Source organism: Manacus vitellinus, unplaced genomic scaffold, assembly GCF_001715985.3.
Source record: "Manacus vitellinus isolate BGI_N305 unplaced genomic scaffold, ASM171598v3 scaffold_30_pilon, whole genome shotgun sequence".
Lineage (NCBI taxonomy): Eukaryota > Metazoa > Chordata > Aves > Passeriformes > Pipridae > Manacus > Manacus vitellinus.
Window position 1 is genome coordinate 8307640 of NW_021940291.1, and position 13264 is coordinate 8320903.

Below are 13264 nucleotides of genomic sequence, written 5' to 3' on the forward strand. Positions count from 1 at the left end.
ATCACTGCCATCTTCAGAAATGCCATTTATATCAGGAGTCTAAGGGAGCAACACTCATAGTTACATGCAAACACTTAAAAAGGAATCCTATGTGGAAATGCCCATTTTCACATTTAACTACTTTCAGGATTTGCTGCCTTAACATTTTTAGTGATTTGGAAGTAAAATTTATTTTAAACACACCTATAAACAAAATAATACTGCAGTTTTATCATCAGGGCTTTTTCCCCAAATACAATGCCAGCGGTGGTTAAAGTTACCTTAATGTGAAATAAAACAAATATTTGTACTTGACCTTTGTCTTTTAGCTGTGATATAAAGACCAGAAACTGTGATTACAAATAAACCAACCTTTTCCAGGGATTCACTCTGCAAGTCTTCTAAACTATTTGACTTTTTTTTCTGTGGAACCCTTAAAAAAGTGACAGGGGAAAAAAAGCAGCAGTTAATACAACACAGTACGTTTGTATATGTCACAAGTGCCTCCTATGACAGCTGTACAGATCACACTTTGTTACATTTGCATGTAACAAATAATTCAGAATTGAGAGATTATTTTTAGTCTAAAAATCATAGTATTAGAAACTGCAGTAGATGAAGTCAGGAACAGCAACAAGACATCCTGTGATCAGCAATGGAAGGCAACAAGGCCCAGTGTGCAGCTTTAAACCTTGTACCTACACATGACTTTTTAGAAGCTCTTAACAAGCAAAAGTACAGGGCAATAACTCCCTGCGAGCAATGTGGACACATTAAGGGATTTTAAAAAGGAAAAACGTTTCACATTTCAAAGTTACTCATTCTTACCTGTTTATGATTTCCAAAGATTCTTCTTGTGGAGAGGTCATATTAGTCGAAGATACTGGAATGCTTCCACTTTAAATACAAATAAATGTCATAGCTTTAAGTACTGCAGTACATATATCTTCTGATATACAAAAGTGCTGATTTATTCATGTAATTCAAACCTTACAGAACTAAGCATTGCAAACCTCCCTGGCAAACACTGCTTTCACAAGTACCCAAAAGTACAGCAAAGCCAAGAACAGTCAAGACAAGATACCAACAGTTAAACAGCCTAAATAATACAGATTTAGGACAACCCACATGAAACACGAGAAAGAAAGAAAGGTCTTGCCTGATTTCCATAGCTTTGTGTGGCACTGGAGGGAGCACAGCTTGTGACAATTCTCCTGAAGAGGCCTTTGTAAAAGACAAGAGTTTCAAGCCTGTAATTCTGGTGTCTGAGGCTGAATCTACCATGCCCATACCAAGAAGTACAAAAATTCAGCCAGGGCCAAACCCTCATCTACATTACTACAGAGAAGCCAACACCAAAAAAATCATATATATGGCAGAACTCGCTTCTAAAAACATCTTTGCTAAGTACCTCTGTTTTCAGTAATTCTCCTTGAGAATTATTCAAAAGATTCCACTTCCTTAAAGTTATCTCAACTTCCTCTTCACTGCCACCAGAGACAGAAGAGCCTGTGAGCATTAAAGAGTAGAGATAGAAAGGGAGAGAAACAGGCAAAAAAATGACATTTAAGCCCATATCAGACAGCCTAAATTCTTCGATCTCTAAATTCCCCTTCAGTCTTTCTTTGTAATTTACCACCCTCTCTGCTCCCCACCCCTCCTTTGGGCTCTGATTTACCATCAAAATGATTTATATCAGAGCAACAAATTTATCACTTTCAGTTGCATGCTTTGCTCTGCTGTGAGCAGCTGAGCTGCTCATCAGGCAGCTTCTGAAACACCTGTAATTCATAGTTTGATGTTCTGGGCTGAGCTAAAGTTGGTACCATTTTCTTACTCGCCATGGATCACGGTGTGGACAATCTCACTGTGCACTGTAGGTCCTACACAGCCTTGTGGTACCAACTCAATAATCCAGAGCACCATGGATTGTTCGTGTACACAAGTGGCCTCCAAAAAACATGTTCCACAGGGGGATAGTGCACTCGGATCTGTGCAACCAGGATGTGGCCAAGGACAGCGGACAAAAGATACAATCACACCTTTGGATTTACTTTCAGAACACCTTCAAGTGAGAGACTTTTTTTTTTTTTAATGAACATTAAGAGAGAGATTTGCTTGACTCTCGTGTGTTAAATACAAGTTTCCATTCTTCCATAGAAGGCCTGAAAATATCGTGTTTGTTAACGTGATGATGTGCGCTGAACAAAACTGTCCTTTCAGAAGGTCAAGTTTCCCAGACTAGATTCAGTACTGGAAAGTATGGTGGCAGCTTAAAATGAGACTGTCCTAACCCCTACTCTGCTTCCTGCAGCGTAACTGAGAAATGGGACAAAGATCTTTCCGTAGATTTTAAAGTAAAATATATAAATATTGTGTACACCAAAGCAATCGTGGGTTTTCAGTTGTTCCTTCCAAAAACAACTTGCCTAGGCAGCTGTCAGGAGTTTTTTTTAGTGGAAGGGAAGGGCAATAGAACTTACTAGATTTATTGCAACTCCTTTTAGCAAAAAAGAATAAAAGTCCTCCTAACAGTATCAAATTGCACCTGAGATCAGTTTTCCTTTTATGAATGCCACATAAAAAACATGACATAAAACATTACCACTAGCTCCCTGGCAGCTGAGCATTACTGCCATTCCTGAATTGAACTGTGGTGTAGGAAATCTGAATATAGGATGTATTTAATCAATTAATGTTCATAAAGGTCTCCTGGTATCATTTCACACTGTAAAAACTGGCTACTCATAACATAATGATCACAGGAAACACCACATAGACTTAATACCTATCCGTATACCTTATTCATCTCCTACAGATGAATTAGTTTAAATCACATAATGTCATTTTAATTTTGAGTAACAGATGCCTTTTCAAACTACAGGCAATAACACAAGTCTGGTCAAGACATACTGTGGTTCTCTCTGTATCTGAAAAAGTAAATATTTACTCTCATAGCACTCCAACGTGATACAAAGACATGCATAATAAAATATATATTACCATATACATCTATTTAAAAGGACAGCAAATAGCAGTCATAGCACATGCAGTTTTTAAAAGACCTGATATGAGGAAATAATTCACAAGACGTTTTACCATGAGCTGCAATCATGATGTCTTTGACCCTCCTGTACTGGCTTAGCAACAGCGTCAGCTCCTCTATTCGACGGTCCTGCCAAAAACATTAAACAAGATCACAGCTGAAATCCTACATTTTTAACCTGCAGGAACGCTGTGCTACATTTCTGTGATTTTCATGAAAGCAGGATCAAGTCTCTCCCATGCCTTGTAAGGAAAGTTTCTTGGCTTTTATTTGCCATTGTACACAGTATTTGCTAGACAGTTTGAAATTATGGATGTAAGGAAACAAGAGGAGCTTTACGTTAGTAGTAAATTAGTTATTTACAGAAGCATAATTTGGAAATCTGCTTTTACTTCTAAAAGTGATGGCAATATTCTGGAGTTGAACCTCAATTGCCTGAAGTGGGCAGTGTTTTACCATACCTGTCATCATAAAGTGAATCATGTTTATGTTTTGTTTAGTTTAACCATCTAGTCATGCTCTTTAATCCAGTGTGTAGGATGTTCTCCATTCTGACAGCTGCACTTACTCCAGTTTTGAACACACCTGTTTGCAGTCCAGGCAGTCAAACCCACACAGGACCAAAGAAATGAGGTCTTGTGAATACCTGATGCATTTTCTGACTCCACTCCTTCTCCAGTACCTAATGCTTTCCTATTAAATGCAGAAAGCATCTTGATCCACGTATTCAGGCAGGGCACTTGCCTTTTGCACTCTCACAGTTTGTCCTGTTTCTTTAACCCCAGTTCTAAACCATTCCTCTGTGATAATCCTGCCCAGTGCTGTGACTACAGAGCACTGAATACAAACCCAGGCAAGAATAAAGAACTAGTTTTCACAAGCAGGTGTCAGGAAAGCCACAGAAACAAAGAAGTGGGCACTGGAAAAAGAAAAATTTTCCAAGGAAGTTGACAAGTATTTAAGGAATTATCTGACACTGGGCTGCTGCCCTGCCACAGCTGTGTCAGTGTCAGAGGTAATTCTATTAAAATCTGTTCTGGCACATGGATGCTACATTACAGCCACAGCAGACACCCACCAAGGTGGAGGAGTAACTGCACAGAAACCAGATCTTTACAAAACAGCAGATGATGCTGATCCTCCCTTCACCCTCAGCAAAATATAACATGAGGAAAAGGAGGCCTAAACCAGATACACCCCGTTGTCCCAACCATGGATGGAAGCAGCAGGTTCCAATTCATAGCAAAGACCTGAGACTAACACATCCAGTTTTTAAAAAAACAGAAATACGTGCACCACTTACTACCAACTTAGTTCAGCACTTTCTGTCCTAAGTGACACAGGGAATATTTAGAGTTATCCCAAAAGCTATTCTGAGGTCCTTTCCCTCACGAAGAATACTTTATTTTGCAGTGTTATTGAAGGTAACAGTTCTGCATGAAACACTGAGGAAGCTGTGGGTCAACCATCAGTCCACTAGTTTAAACACTACAGTTTTCAAGGAAATAACCTGCCTTCCTCTGTGAGTACATCCAGATATTAGGACATAAGCAGTAATATTTTGTGTTCCCTTCATATACAAAAACACCTTATGCAGACTTGGAATAATTTTGTCAAGAGATAATGACACCTCTTTTATTTTCCAGATGTAAATTTTGGTTTTTTAAGAGTTTTTGAGAACTAAAATATTGTTATGAACCACATTAATGTTCTCCAGAATTAATGTTGTCCTGTCCGGATCACCCACTTACTAAAGAAAGATTTTAGGGATGCATATTATTGTTTATTTGATTGTAGAGGAGAGTGTCACCATAAAGGAAAATCTTATGGTTTGATTTATTATCATAAAAACTACAATCTGCTGAAGAATGAATCCCCTATTTAAATAGATTTAATTCCACTCCTTCTCCTTTAGTGCTCTTTTTCTTTTCTCTTCCTTTTATTTATTTACATCCTGTTCCCTTTCTCCTCAAATCTGAGTCTGCATCAGAGGCCACTTTGACTTCCTTTTAATATCAGAATCTAAATTGGGTTTAGATGCACTTTGGGTTAGGTTGGAAGACAAAGAGCTGCCAGAGATGAGCAAACCTCAGGGATCTTTTCAGTAGCAGAAAACAGGAGATTTTGCTCATTACACCCTTGGCTTTGTCCTCCCCTCTGGAATGTAATGAGCCTCCCAAATTCTTCAGCCAGGTGAGTAAAGTCAGCCACACTTTCTCTTTAAACATCAGTCTTCTGTCACAACCTCACAGGATAATCCAAACATCCCGACAACACCACTCTTACAGAAAGTGTGTTTTCAGAACATTTCAGAGGTTCAAACCCACAATTTCATTCTTACTGTGTAGAATGAGGATTTTTTTCTCACCTTTTCTTCATTTGCAGCCAATAATGATTCCATTCCTATCTTCAGTCGCTGAACTTCTTGATCTAAAAAAGTTTTTAAAATGTTATAAGAAAAAACCCACTTGCTATATTTAGTGTAAATATATATTTTGTGATACTCTCCCTATGTTCTTATAACTAACCAAAACCATATCAGTGGCAGGGCCAATGCACTATTAAACTACATTTAACTTAGAATTTTTCAAAAGCTGAACTATTTAAAGCATTGCACAACACAAACATCCTGGTTTTGCTTATAAAAGGCTACATAATACTATTTTAAACTATGAAAGTAAAGCACTGGGAAAAAAAGGAAACACTGAAGCTCATTTTGCAAAAGATTAGAGCGTGTTTGCTGTTATATACTTAAGGAAATAATTTTAAGTGGGATTGAAAATGAGTTATGTTGCATCTGAGAAAAATATTTGGCAGCTTATGAGAAGTAGTTCAAGGACATTCATGGAACTTGGAAGTGAAAAGTAACAAAAAATTGGTTTGATACAAAGAAAATCTGTAGAATATTTTTCTTAAACATTTCAGTATGAATAACTAGGTTAAAATCTACATCATGAACTAAAACAGATTTGCCTCACACACAATTTAGTGTTACATGATAAAGGCTATTCAGGAACACTATAGTCAAATCAATCAAAACACACCCTCTGAAAATGTATGAGGTTGTAAAAGCTGAACCAAATCCTAACTTTGCTGAACCAAATCTTTCATTTCTTTTCTAGACACTATTCCTAGCAAGTCCTCCAGTACCAACCTATACAGAATCAAGTGTAAGTGATGGAGACAGAACCTGAAATAGTGCATCTGTTGTAACTACCACTCCAGGGATTCATGCTTTGACATTAAACCAGACCCACTTGTTCACAAAAGACTATGAAAACAAATGTGTCAGACATGAGAGAGGGGAAAGAAAAATCAATATTGCTAAAGAGTATCTGTAAAAAAAAAATTTACAAGTAAATATTGAACATACAGTGCCATGGCTAAACTACTTGCAAAAGCTGTAATTAGTTTTTATTGCAGTGATTCTGGAAAATGCACACCTCTCAGTGATTAAGTTTTAGGACATGTAAATGAACCTTGCAGACTTAATTACACAGGGCATGCACAGGCACAGCCAAATCAAAAACTGAAGTCAGCAGGCAGTGGGCAAGCAATTGAAAGACTTTTAAAAAATCACAGTCCTGCTAATTTCTCATTATAAATATTAGACTTCAAAGAGGACTGGTGTCAAGGCAGTTTTAGGCACACTAAAGCAAACTTTACTTACAATATTTTTTTAACAACATCAAGTATGGAAACATTTATTCAGACTTTTTTTTTTTTTTTAAATTTACTGTGTTGATTTAAGACAAAAACCCACCAAAATCCTTCCCCTCCAAGGAAGAAGACCTTCAATGAGAGCCATCTTCCCAGATATTACGTGGGGTTTACACATGTGCAAACAGAAAGAGGTAAAGGTTAAGCTTTGGCTCTGTTAACCTTGACATCTTCCCTTTGAAGTCCAACGATCTGATTCGTGAACCTCTGACTTTTACTTCTGAAGTGAAATCTTACTGAACAGGGCAAGTAGCTGTCTGCTTGCTGCAAGCAATGGAAGCAGTGTCTCATGTATATTACAATTAGACAGCCAAATCTAAACAAACACTGAATGCATCTGAGTTATAATTGGTGTGAAAAGAACAGTGAGGTAAAGCCAGAAGGGAATTGCAAGGCTTACGTTTTTCTTTTAGCCTTCTCCTATAAACTTCCTCTACGATGGGAAATGGTGAGAGTCAAATAAAGTATGTAGAAAAAGCACATATTAGATAAATTTTGCAATTTACTTAGAATATGCATTCTAGCATACTACAAGTACATTGACATTATTTTACAACTTTGAGAAGACCACCTAAAAATCTCACAGATCAGTAATTTTTTTTTTTGCAGAAGAATTATTACTGTTACCATTCAAACACAATCTAAGTGCTTTCCTTGAACATAGTCCAAAGAATCCACAGGGTTTGGTTCTTCTGTCACTGAAATCAAGGACAGTTTCACCCACCTTCAGCGTGAACAGAACAGACACACTACTAGAAGTTGAATGGTGCTGAGCTCTTGATTTATTGTCAGACCACTACCTTTCCTTTGAAATACCATAAATTATTTGGGAGCCTCATGGGAAACAACATTCTATTAGTAGAAGAGTTCCTCTACAAACCACTGCTGTTAGACAAATGAACTTTCTAGTCAGACATGCAGTTCTCTACATGCACAAGCTCTGCAGGTGAGTGAAATCAGCACAAGTATATGTTAAGTCCCCTCCTTGGAATAAACCACAGGAGACTCTGGGTAAGCCCTGAGAAAGATGTAGCACAGCACCTGAAAATTCACATCTCAACCAGGGCAGCCTTCAGAAGCATTAGTTAACACCCACAAAAGAAGTTAGTGCAGCTCAGCTGATGCACTGTGGTAAACTACACACAAACATTCCTGCCTGGAAAAGTGTCAGTGCTGCAGAAGAACAAGGTCACTAAAACCACATTCTCATGGCCCAGCAAGGGACAGAGGCCCCAGGAGTCAATATTTCGGAGAACTATGACATGACTGGTTGATTCCAAAGGCTAAACAAACTGGTTTATTTGCCATTGTCCTGTATGAACGGGGCAGTCTTAAAACAGAAACCTGCAATATCATAGAATCCTAGAACAGCTGGAAGGGACACTTAAAGTCCATCTGGTCCAACCTTTCATGGGACAGGGACCCTAAAAGAGACATACTTCTGAAGAAAGGAATCAATGACTGTTTTGGGATCTTTGGGCATTTAAACATTATGCTTAGCTGCTACTGTGACTTTTTTTTTTCCTTAAAAATAGAAACTGTAAGATTTCTCAAAGAAATCTTCCAGGCATACACAAGAAGTAAATTCCTATTGAACTGCGGCGACGCTTTACAATTATAAATAAAATACCAACAGAAAAAGTTTCAGTGCCTTGAGGATACTTATTTCAATTTGTGCTGCTTCTATATTGGATAGAATTTCACACATTAAAGGCCTCAACTGTACCAGAACACACAACGAATTTACACCATTTTCCCTCCCAAAATAAATTCTATAAGTCCATTCTTGTCTCTCCTTGTATTCCTTGGAATAAATCCTCAGCCAAGTTGCTACTGAAGCGAAGCTAAAGTATGGGTTTGGATTTTTAATATTGTTTTCTCTCCTCTTACCTCTTTCTGCCACTTCGCTGTATGATGAGGTCCTAGAGAGCTGACTTTGCAGGCGTTCTATCTCTGCATCTTTGAGAGCCAATTGCTCTTGAAGCTGGGCTATCTCAGCCTGAAAGAGAGCACAACAAATTCAGAATAACATCAGCACCAATCCTCTGTGACTCTTTCCTATGCATTAGAAGAAATCCAAGTATAACACCTCGATTGATATCTTGTTACTAACTCAGGGCATTTCATAAACACTGTAACAACTATACATATTTATGTATAGTTTATTTAGGGAGCATTATCCTATTCCTATTACAGAAACTCCTTTGCAATTAGCTCTTGGAGAAGACAGACTTTGGAAAAGGTACCATTTTCAAGGATTCATGTAGGTAAAGAAACTCTGGGAAGTTCTCCATGCTACAATCCTGGTCATGTAATAATAATAATAATGACCAAGCTTTGCATTAAGACTACTAAAAGATAAAAAAAGTATTTTTAAACAGATACTGTTGTGGGTTTTTTTTCAATCCTAGTTACTACTTATTAGGATAACTGAGAATCTATTAATGTTGAGCTGCCTTCTCAGCAGGATAACAAAACTGTTCTTCCTCACAACAGCAAACAGGCCAGAAGGAAAGCATGGCCTGGAAAACAACCACATACATGCAACAGAATACCAGAGTTCATTTACATTTACTGCAATTTGTGCTGCCATTAGACTGGGATAGAAAAAAAAAAATCACACATTAAAGACCTCAACAATACAGAGGGAGAAGAATTCTGTGATTGTCCAGCTTGAAATACAGCAACTCTCATCTCTTTTTCCTATTTGTGAGAAAAACTGCCAACAGCATACTTTACTAAGTCAGCAGTTTGTTAAGACTTTCTTCAGAGGCCTTAAAGCCTCCATTTATCAACATTCTGAATTTACCCAGCAAAAGCATATCAAACCTCCTTGCAGTTTAAGAACAGAAGAGGGGGGGGAAAGGAAGAAAAAAAGGAAAGAACAATGTAAAAAAAAAAAAATCACTAATGTGACTAGATTCTCAAAGTACTACAATAAAGCAGGAAAAAATACAGAACACCAAACACCATTATTTAAATAGGGAAAAACATGGACTAATTAACAGACAAACTTATTTTCACCAGGAAGCAAGTGTCTGGATTGCAGGACAACATCACCACTCTGCCTAAAATTCCACGTGGAGTAGAAGAATCTGCCTTGTTGCATCTCTGAAGGGCTCCTACACTTCCCAGTGACTAATATGCTTTTTATATCTAGCAATGGAAATATTCCAATTTCTCATCTAAGAAGCTGGAACAGGAAGACAAAAGCTTGCAGACCTCCTAATACCAGATTTGGATGTGCCTCCCCAGTCTATTTGATCTTTTAAATGCCCTCTTTTCCTTTAATGTCTCATTCCTGTCCTCTCTATGATTATTTTTCTGTTTCCTTTCTCTTTCCTTGTACTTTTCTTCCTTTCCAGTCCTGCATCTTCTCTCACTCAATGAGTTTTTTGATTCTTCTTTCTTATTTTCAGTCTGCTCCTACACTTTCCATAATCTCTATCTGTCTTGGCAGCTGGCCACACACTGCTTGAGAAAATATTTTCCCAAAGACTGTTCATATCCACCACGTCAGAGAAAACATTTTCATGGATAGAAGAGCTATTATTTTAATAGGAAAAAAAGTCACGATAGCAACATTTCATTATTCATCCAAGAATTCTCAAAAGAAAGAAATGCTTATACAAATAGTAGCTGTTTGTCATGTCTGGATCAAGCTATCAAGTATTAAAAAGAAAACTCAGTTTAATAATTTGAAATGTTTCTCCAAGGTCCAACCACAACTCAAGTCATATGAACAGGGATTATAGGATTATAGGAATGAAAAGAGATGAGATTACAGCACCAAAGTGCACCTCAACAAGGAAAAATACTAAGGTGCTTTTTAATCTAGTGGAAAAGGGTTAAAAATCCAAACTAGAAATAACAGTGAGAATGTTCAACTAGAAAAATTAATTACTGGGGAAAATGATGAAATGTTTCAAATGTTGAGCTTCTCCAGATAACGATACAAAAGCTTTCCAGGATTTAAGGTCAACAGAAGGGCAAGGCAGCCATGCACTTTGATATACACAGAGTCAAAGCAGATGATCTAATGGTGTATTTTGGGCTTAATGTCTATGAAAATAAATTCCATAGTAAGCAAACACCCAACAAACTTTGCATGTCTCTTCTCTTCAGGCTGGAAAGTATATTCCACAGAGGCTTGTCGCTATTACACAAATAAAAGAAAGAAAACCTTCAAAGAGGCTTTTACTCAGACCAGATCTTTGTAAGTCAAAATGCCTTTCTTGGTTTCTTAAAATAAGAATTACAAAAAGGTAGGAGACTGGAAATTGCACTGGAGGGAGCAAAAGGCACAAAAAAACCCCCCTCCAAAACCTTCAACCCAAAATACTTATTCCAAAGATGGTTAGAGAAAACTTGAGGTCTTTCTAGTAGACCCTGACACAAGGTAAATGTAAGAACAGTAAATACCAATAGAAGTAGAGCACATCCCTTTCCAACTGAAATAAGTCTGATGTTAGAAAATGCTTATTCTGCTTACTTTAGTTGCTTTTAATTTCCACTCGTATTGATTTCTTTCATTTTCCAGCTCTTCCACTTTAATTTTGAGGTGCCTAAGTTCCTGTAGCAAACCCTGCAAAGGAAGAACAGCAGCTAAAAGTAAGATTTCTCTGGCAGATATTAATTCTTCATAGTCCTGAATTAAAGATCATGCATGAAACACACAGTAAAGGGACACTGAACAACCACACTAAAAACTGTGACCAGTCTAAGAGGTTGTCCCTTAAATGTCCCTTCTCCCTTTCCTTTATATCTTATTGTTCATTCTGAAGGACAATATTATTAAATCCTTGATGGAGCTCTGACAAGACAAAAAGTCTTAAAATGAACTGAGGAAAAGAAAAATTTGCAGGCAACCCAATTTTGGAATTCCTGTGTAGCATATACATTAAGCATACACATTAATATCTTGGATTACAATAAAATTTATTTTGAATGACTCCCAGATTTGACTCTCAGATTATTTCTCCAATCTGCAGTTTGTCCTGTAGTCTGATAGTCCATTCAGCAGTTCTGCACAAAGGCAAGCTCAGAAACAACAGCCCTATTTTCAAAATAGGTGTCATAATGAAAGTAGTTATTTTTGTAACATAAACCCATAAGAGAAATTAGTAAAAAACTCCCTCACAATATAAGCAGATTACTTATAAAATGAGTTCTGGTGATTCAAATTTTAAGCAACTAAATTTTAAAGGCAACTAAAGCAATCTGATTTAAAAACAAATATTAAAATGGTCTTTTCCAGGCACACCAGTGTCATTCCACCTCCAGTGAATTTAAGCAGTATATGCAAAGTAGCTTTTGTTTTGACATGTGACATGTTTTGATCAAATACAACCAGTATCTGTCATGCAAATTCAGCAATGCTTTCCTGGTAACTGCTAATGTCAGGGATTTAAAAAAAAAAAAAGAAAAAAAAGGTGCTGGATTTGCTATTTTAAAAGTACAAGCAGATTATTTTTACTATGGCTCTTTTAATTCACTTTGACATTATCATTAGGAAAAGAAAGGATACGTGTCAGATAGTCTTAGCTGAAGCCATTTTATACTTGTGTTAAGCTTTTAAGGTATTCAGGATTCAATAATCTGTGTTCAGAGGACTGGTGAGGGTGCACCATCAAGCACAGCTCGGGTGACATCACCACGAGGAAAAGTAGCAAAGTACCAAACCATGCTGGCATGCTGCGTATCAGACAAATCCCAACTCAAAAATCCAAAAAAAACCCCAAAACACAAGCACTACAGACTTACAAGTAAAATGGAAACTAAAGAAAAACCTGAAAGGGGTGATTGGGTCTTACAGGTATCTGTGTTTTAGCAGCCAGCCATCAACGGTGACCAAATTTGTCCCGATATTCGGGGATGGGATTTTTTTTCCCCTGGTAATTTTTATGACACTCTCACTCTTTGCTAAGGAAAGTCACAAAGATTAGTGCCAAACATTCACAGCATAGCTCTGGTTAGTGGGATTTAGTTTGTGCAAGAGAAGAGAAGAGGCAATACACAGGCTTCTGCCAAGGGGTACTTCTCGTACATCACACCAAGAACAATTCTTCTGGCTCAGGGTCTCTACTGATCTTGGGCCAGATTGAGGACCATTAGGTGTCAAGTCTGGTTTCCTATCTTGAGACTTTCTTTCTTGGATTCTACTATTAATTTCCAGCTGCAGTCTACACATCTGCTCCTGTAGGTCACTGATCAGGTTCACTACTGACTAAAAACATGGGAGGAAAGGAAAAAAAAAAAAAGACAAAAAAAAAAGACAGGTGAGAAAGAAAATGATGCAAAGAAGATATCTTTGTAGTTGCAGCACAAAGAAATACATGAAGTACATCAAAGGCAAACTAAAAAAAAGACAGATTATGTGTTTCCCTTCTGAAAAAGCATAAGCAAACTGGAATACTGCACAAAGTTACAGTTCAAATAGAACAGAATCTACATTCCAGACAATTTCATGATTCTGATTCTAAAGTTAAGATCAGAATTTGGTTCCTCATTTTTGGAAAC

At 37.3% G+C, this 13264-nt stretch overlaps 1 protein-coding gene across 1 annotated transcript in view; it reads right to left on the minus strand.

Moving 5' to 3' along the window:
• PPFIBP2 (PPFIA binding protein 2) overlaps window positions 1–13264 on the minus strand; it is an 85733-nt gene that overhangs the window by 15608 nt on the left and 56861 nt on the right. Inside the window, exons 7-16 of the mRNA XM_018076045.2 lie at window positions 12792–12971; window positions 11238–11330; window positions 8636–8744; window positions 7146–7178; window positions 5394–5455; window positions 3079–3154; window positions 1391–1488; window positions 1139–1203; window positions 808–876; window positions 352–412 (exon numbers count right to left, since the gene is read on the minus strand). Coding sequence (XP_017931534.1) covers window positions 352–412; window positions 808–876; window positions 1139–1203; window positions 1391–1488; window positions 3079–3154; window positions 5394–5455; window positions 7146–7178; window positions 8636–8744; window positions 11238–11330; window positions 12792–12971 — 846 coding nt within the window. The remainder of the gene's footprint in view (window positions 1–351; window positions 413–807; window positions 877–1138; window positions 1204–1390; window positions 1489–3078; window positions 3155–5393; window positions 5456–7145; window positions 7179–8635; window positions 8745–11237; window positions 11331–12791; window positions 12972–13264) is intronic.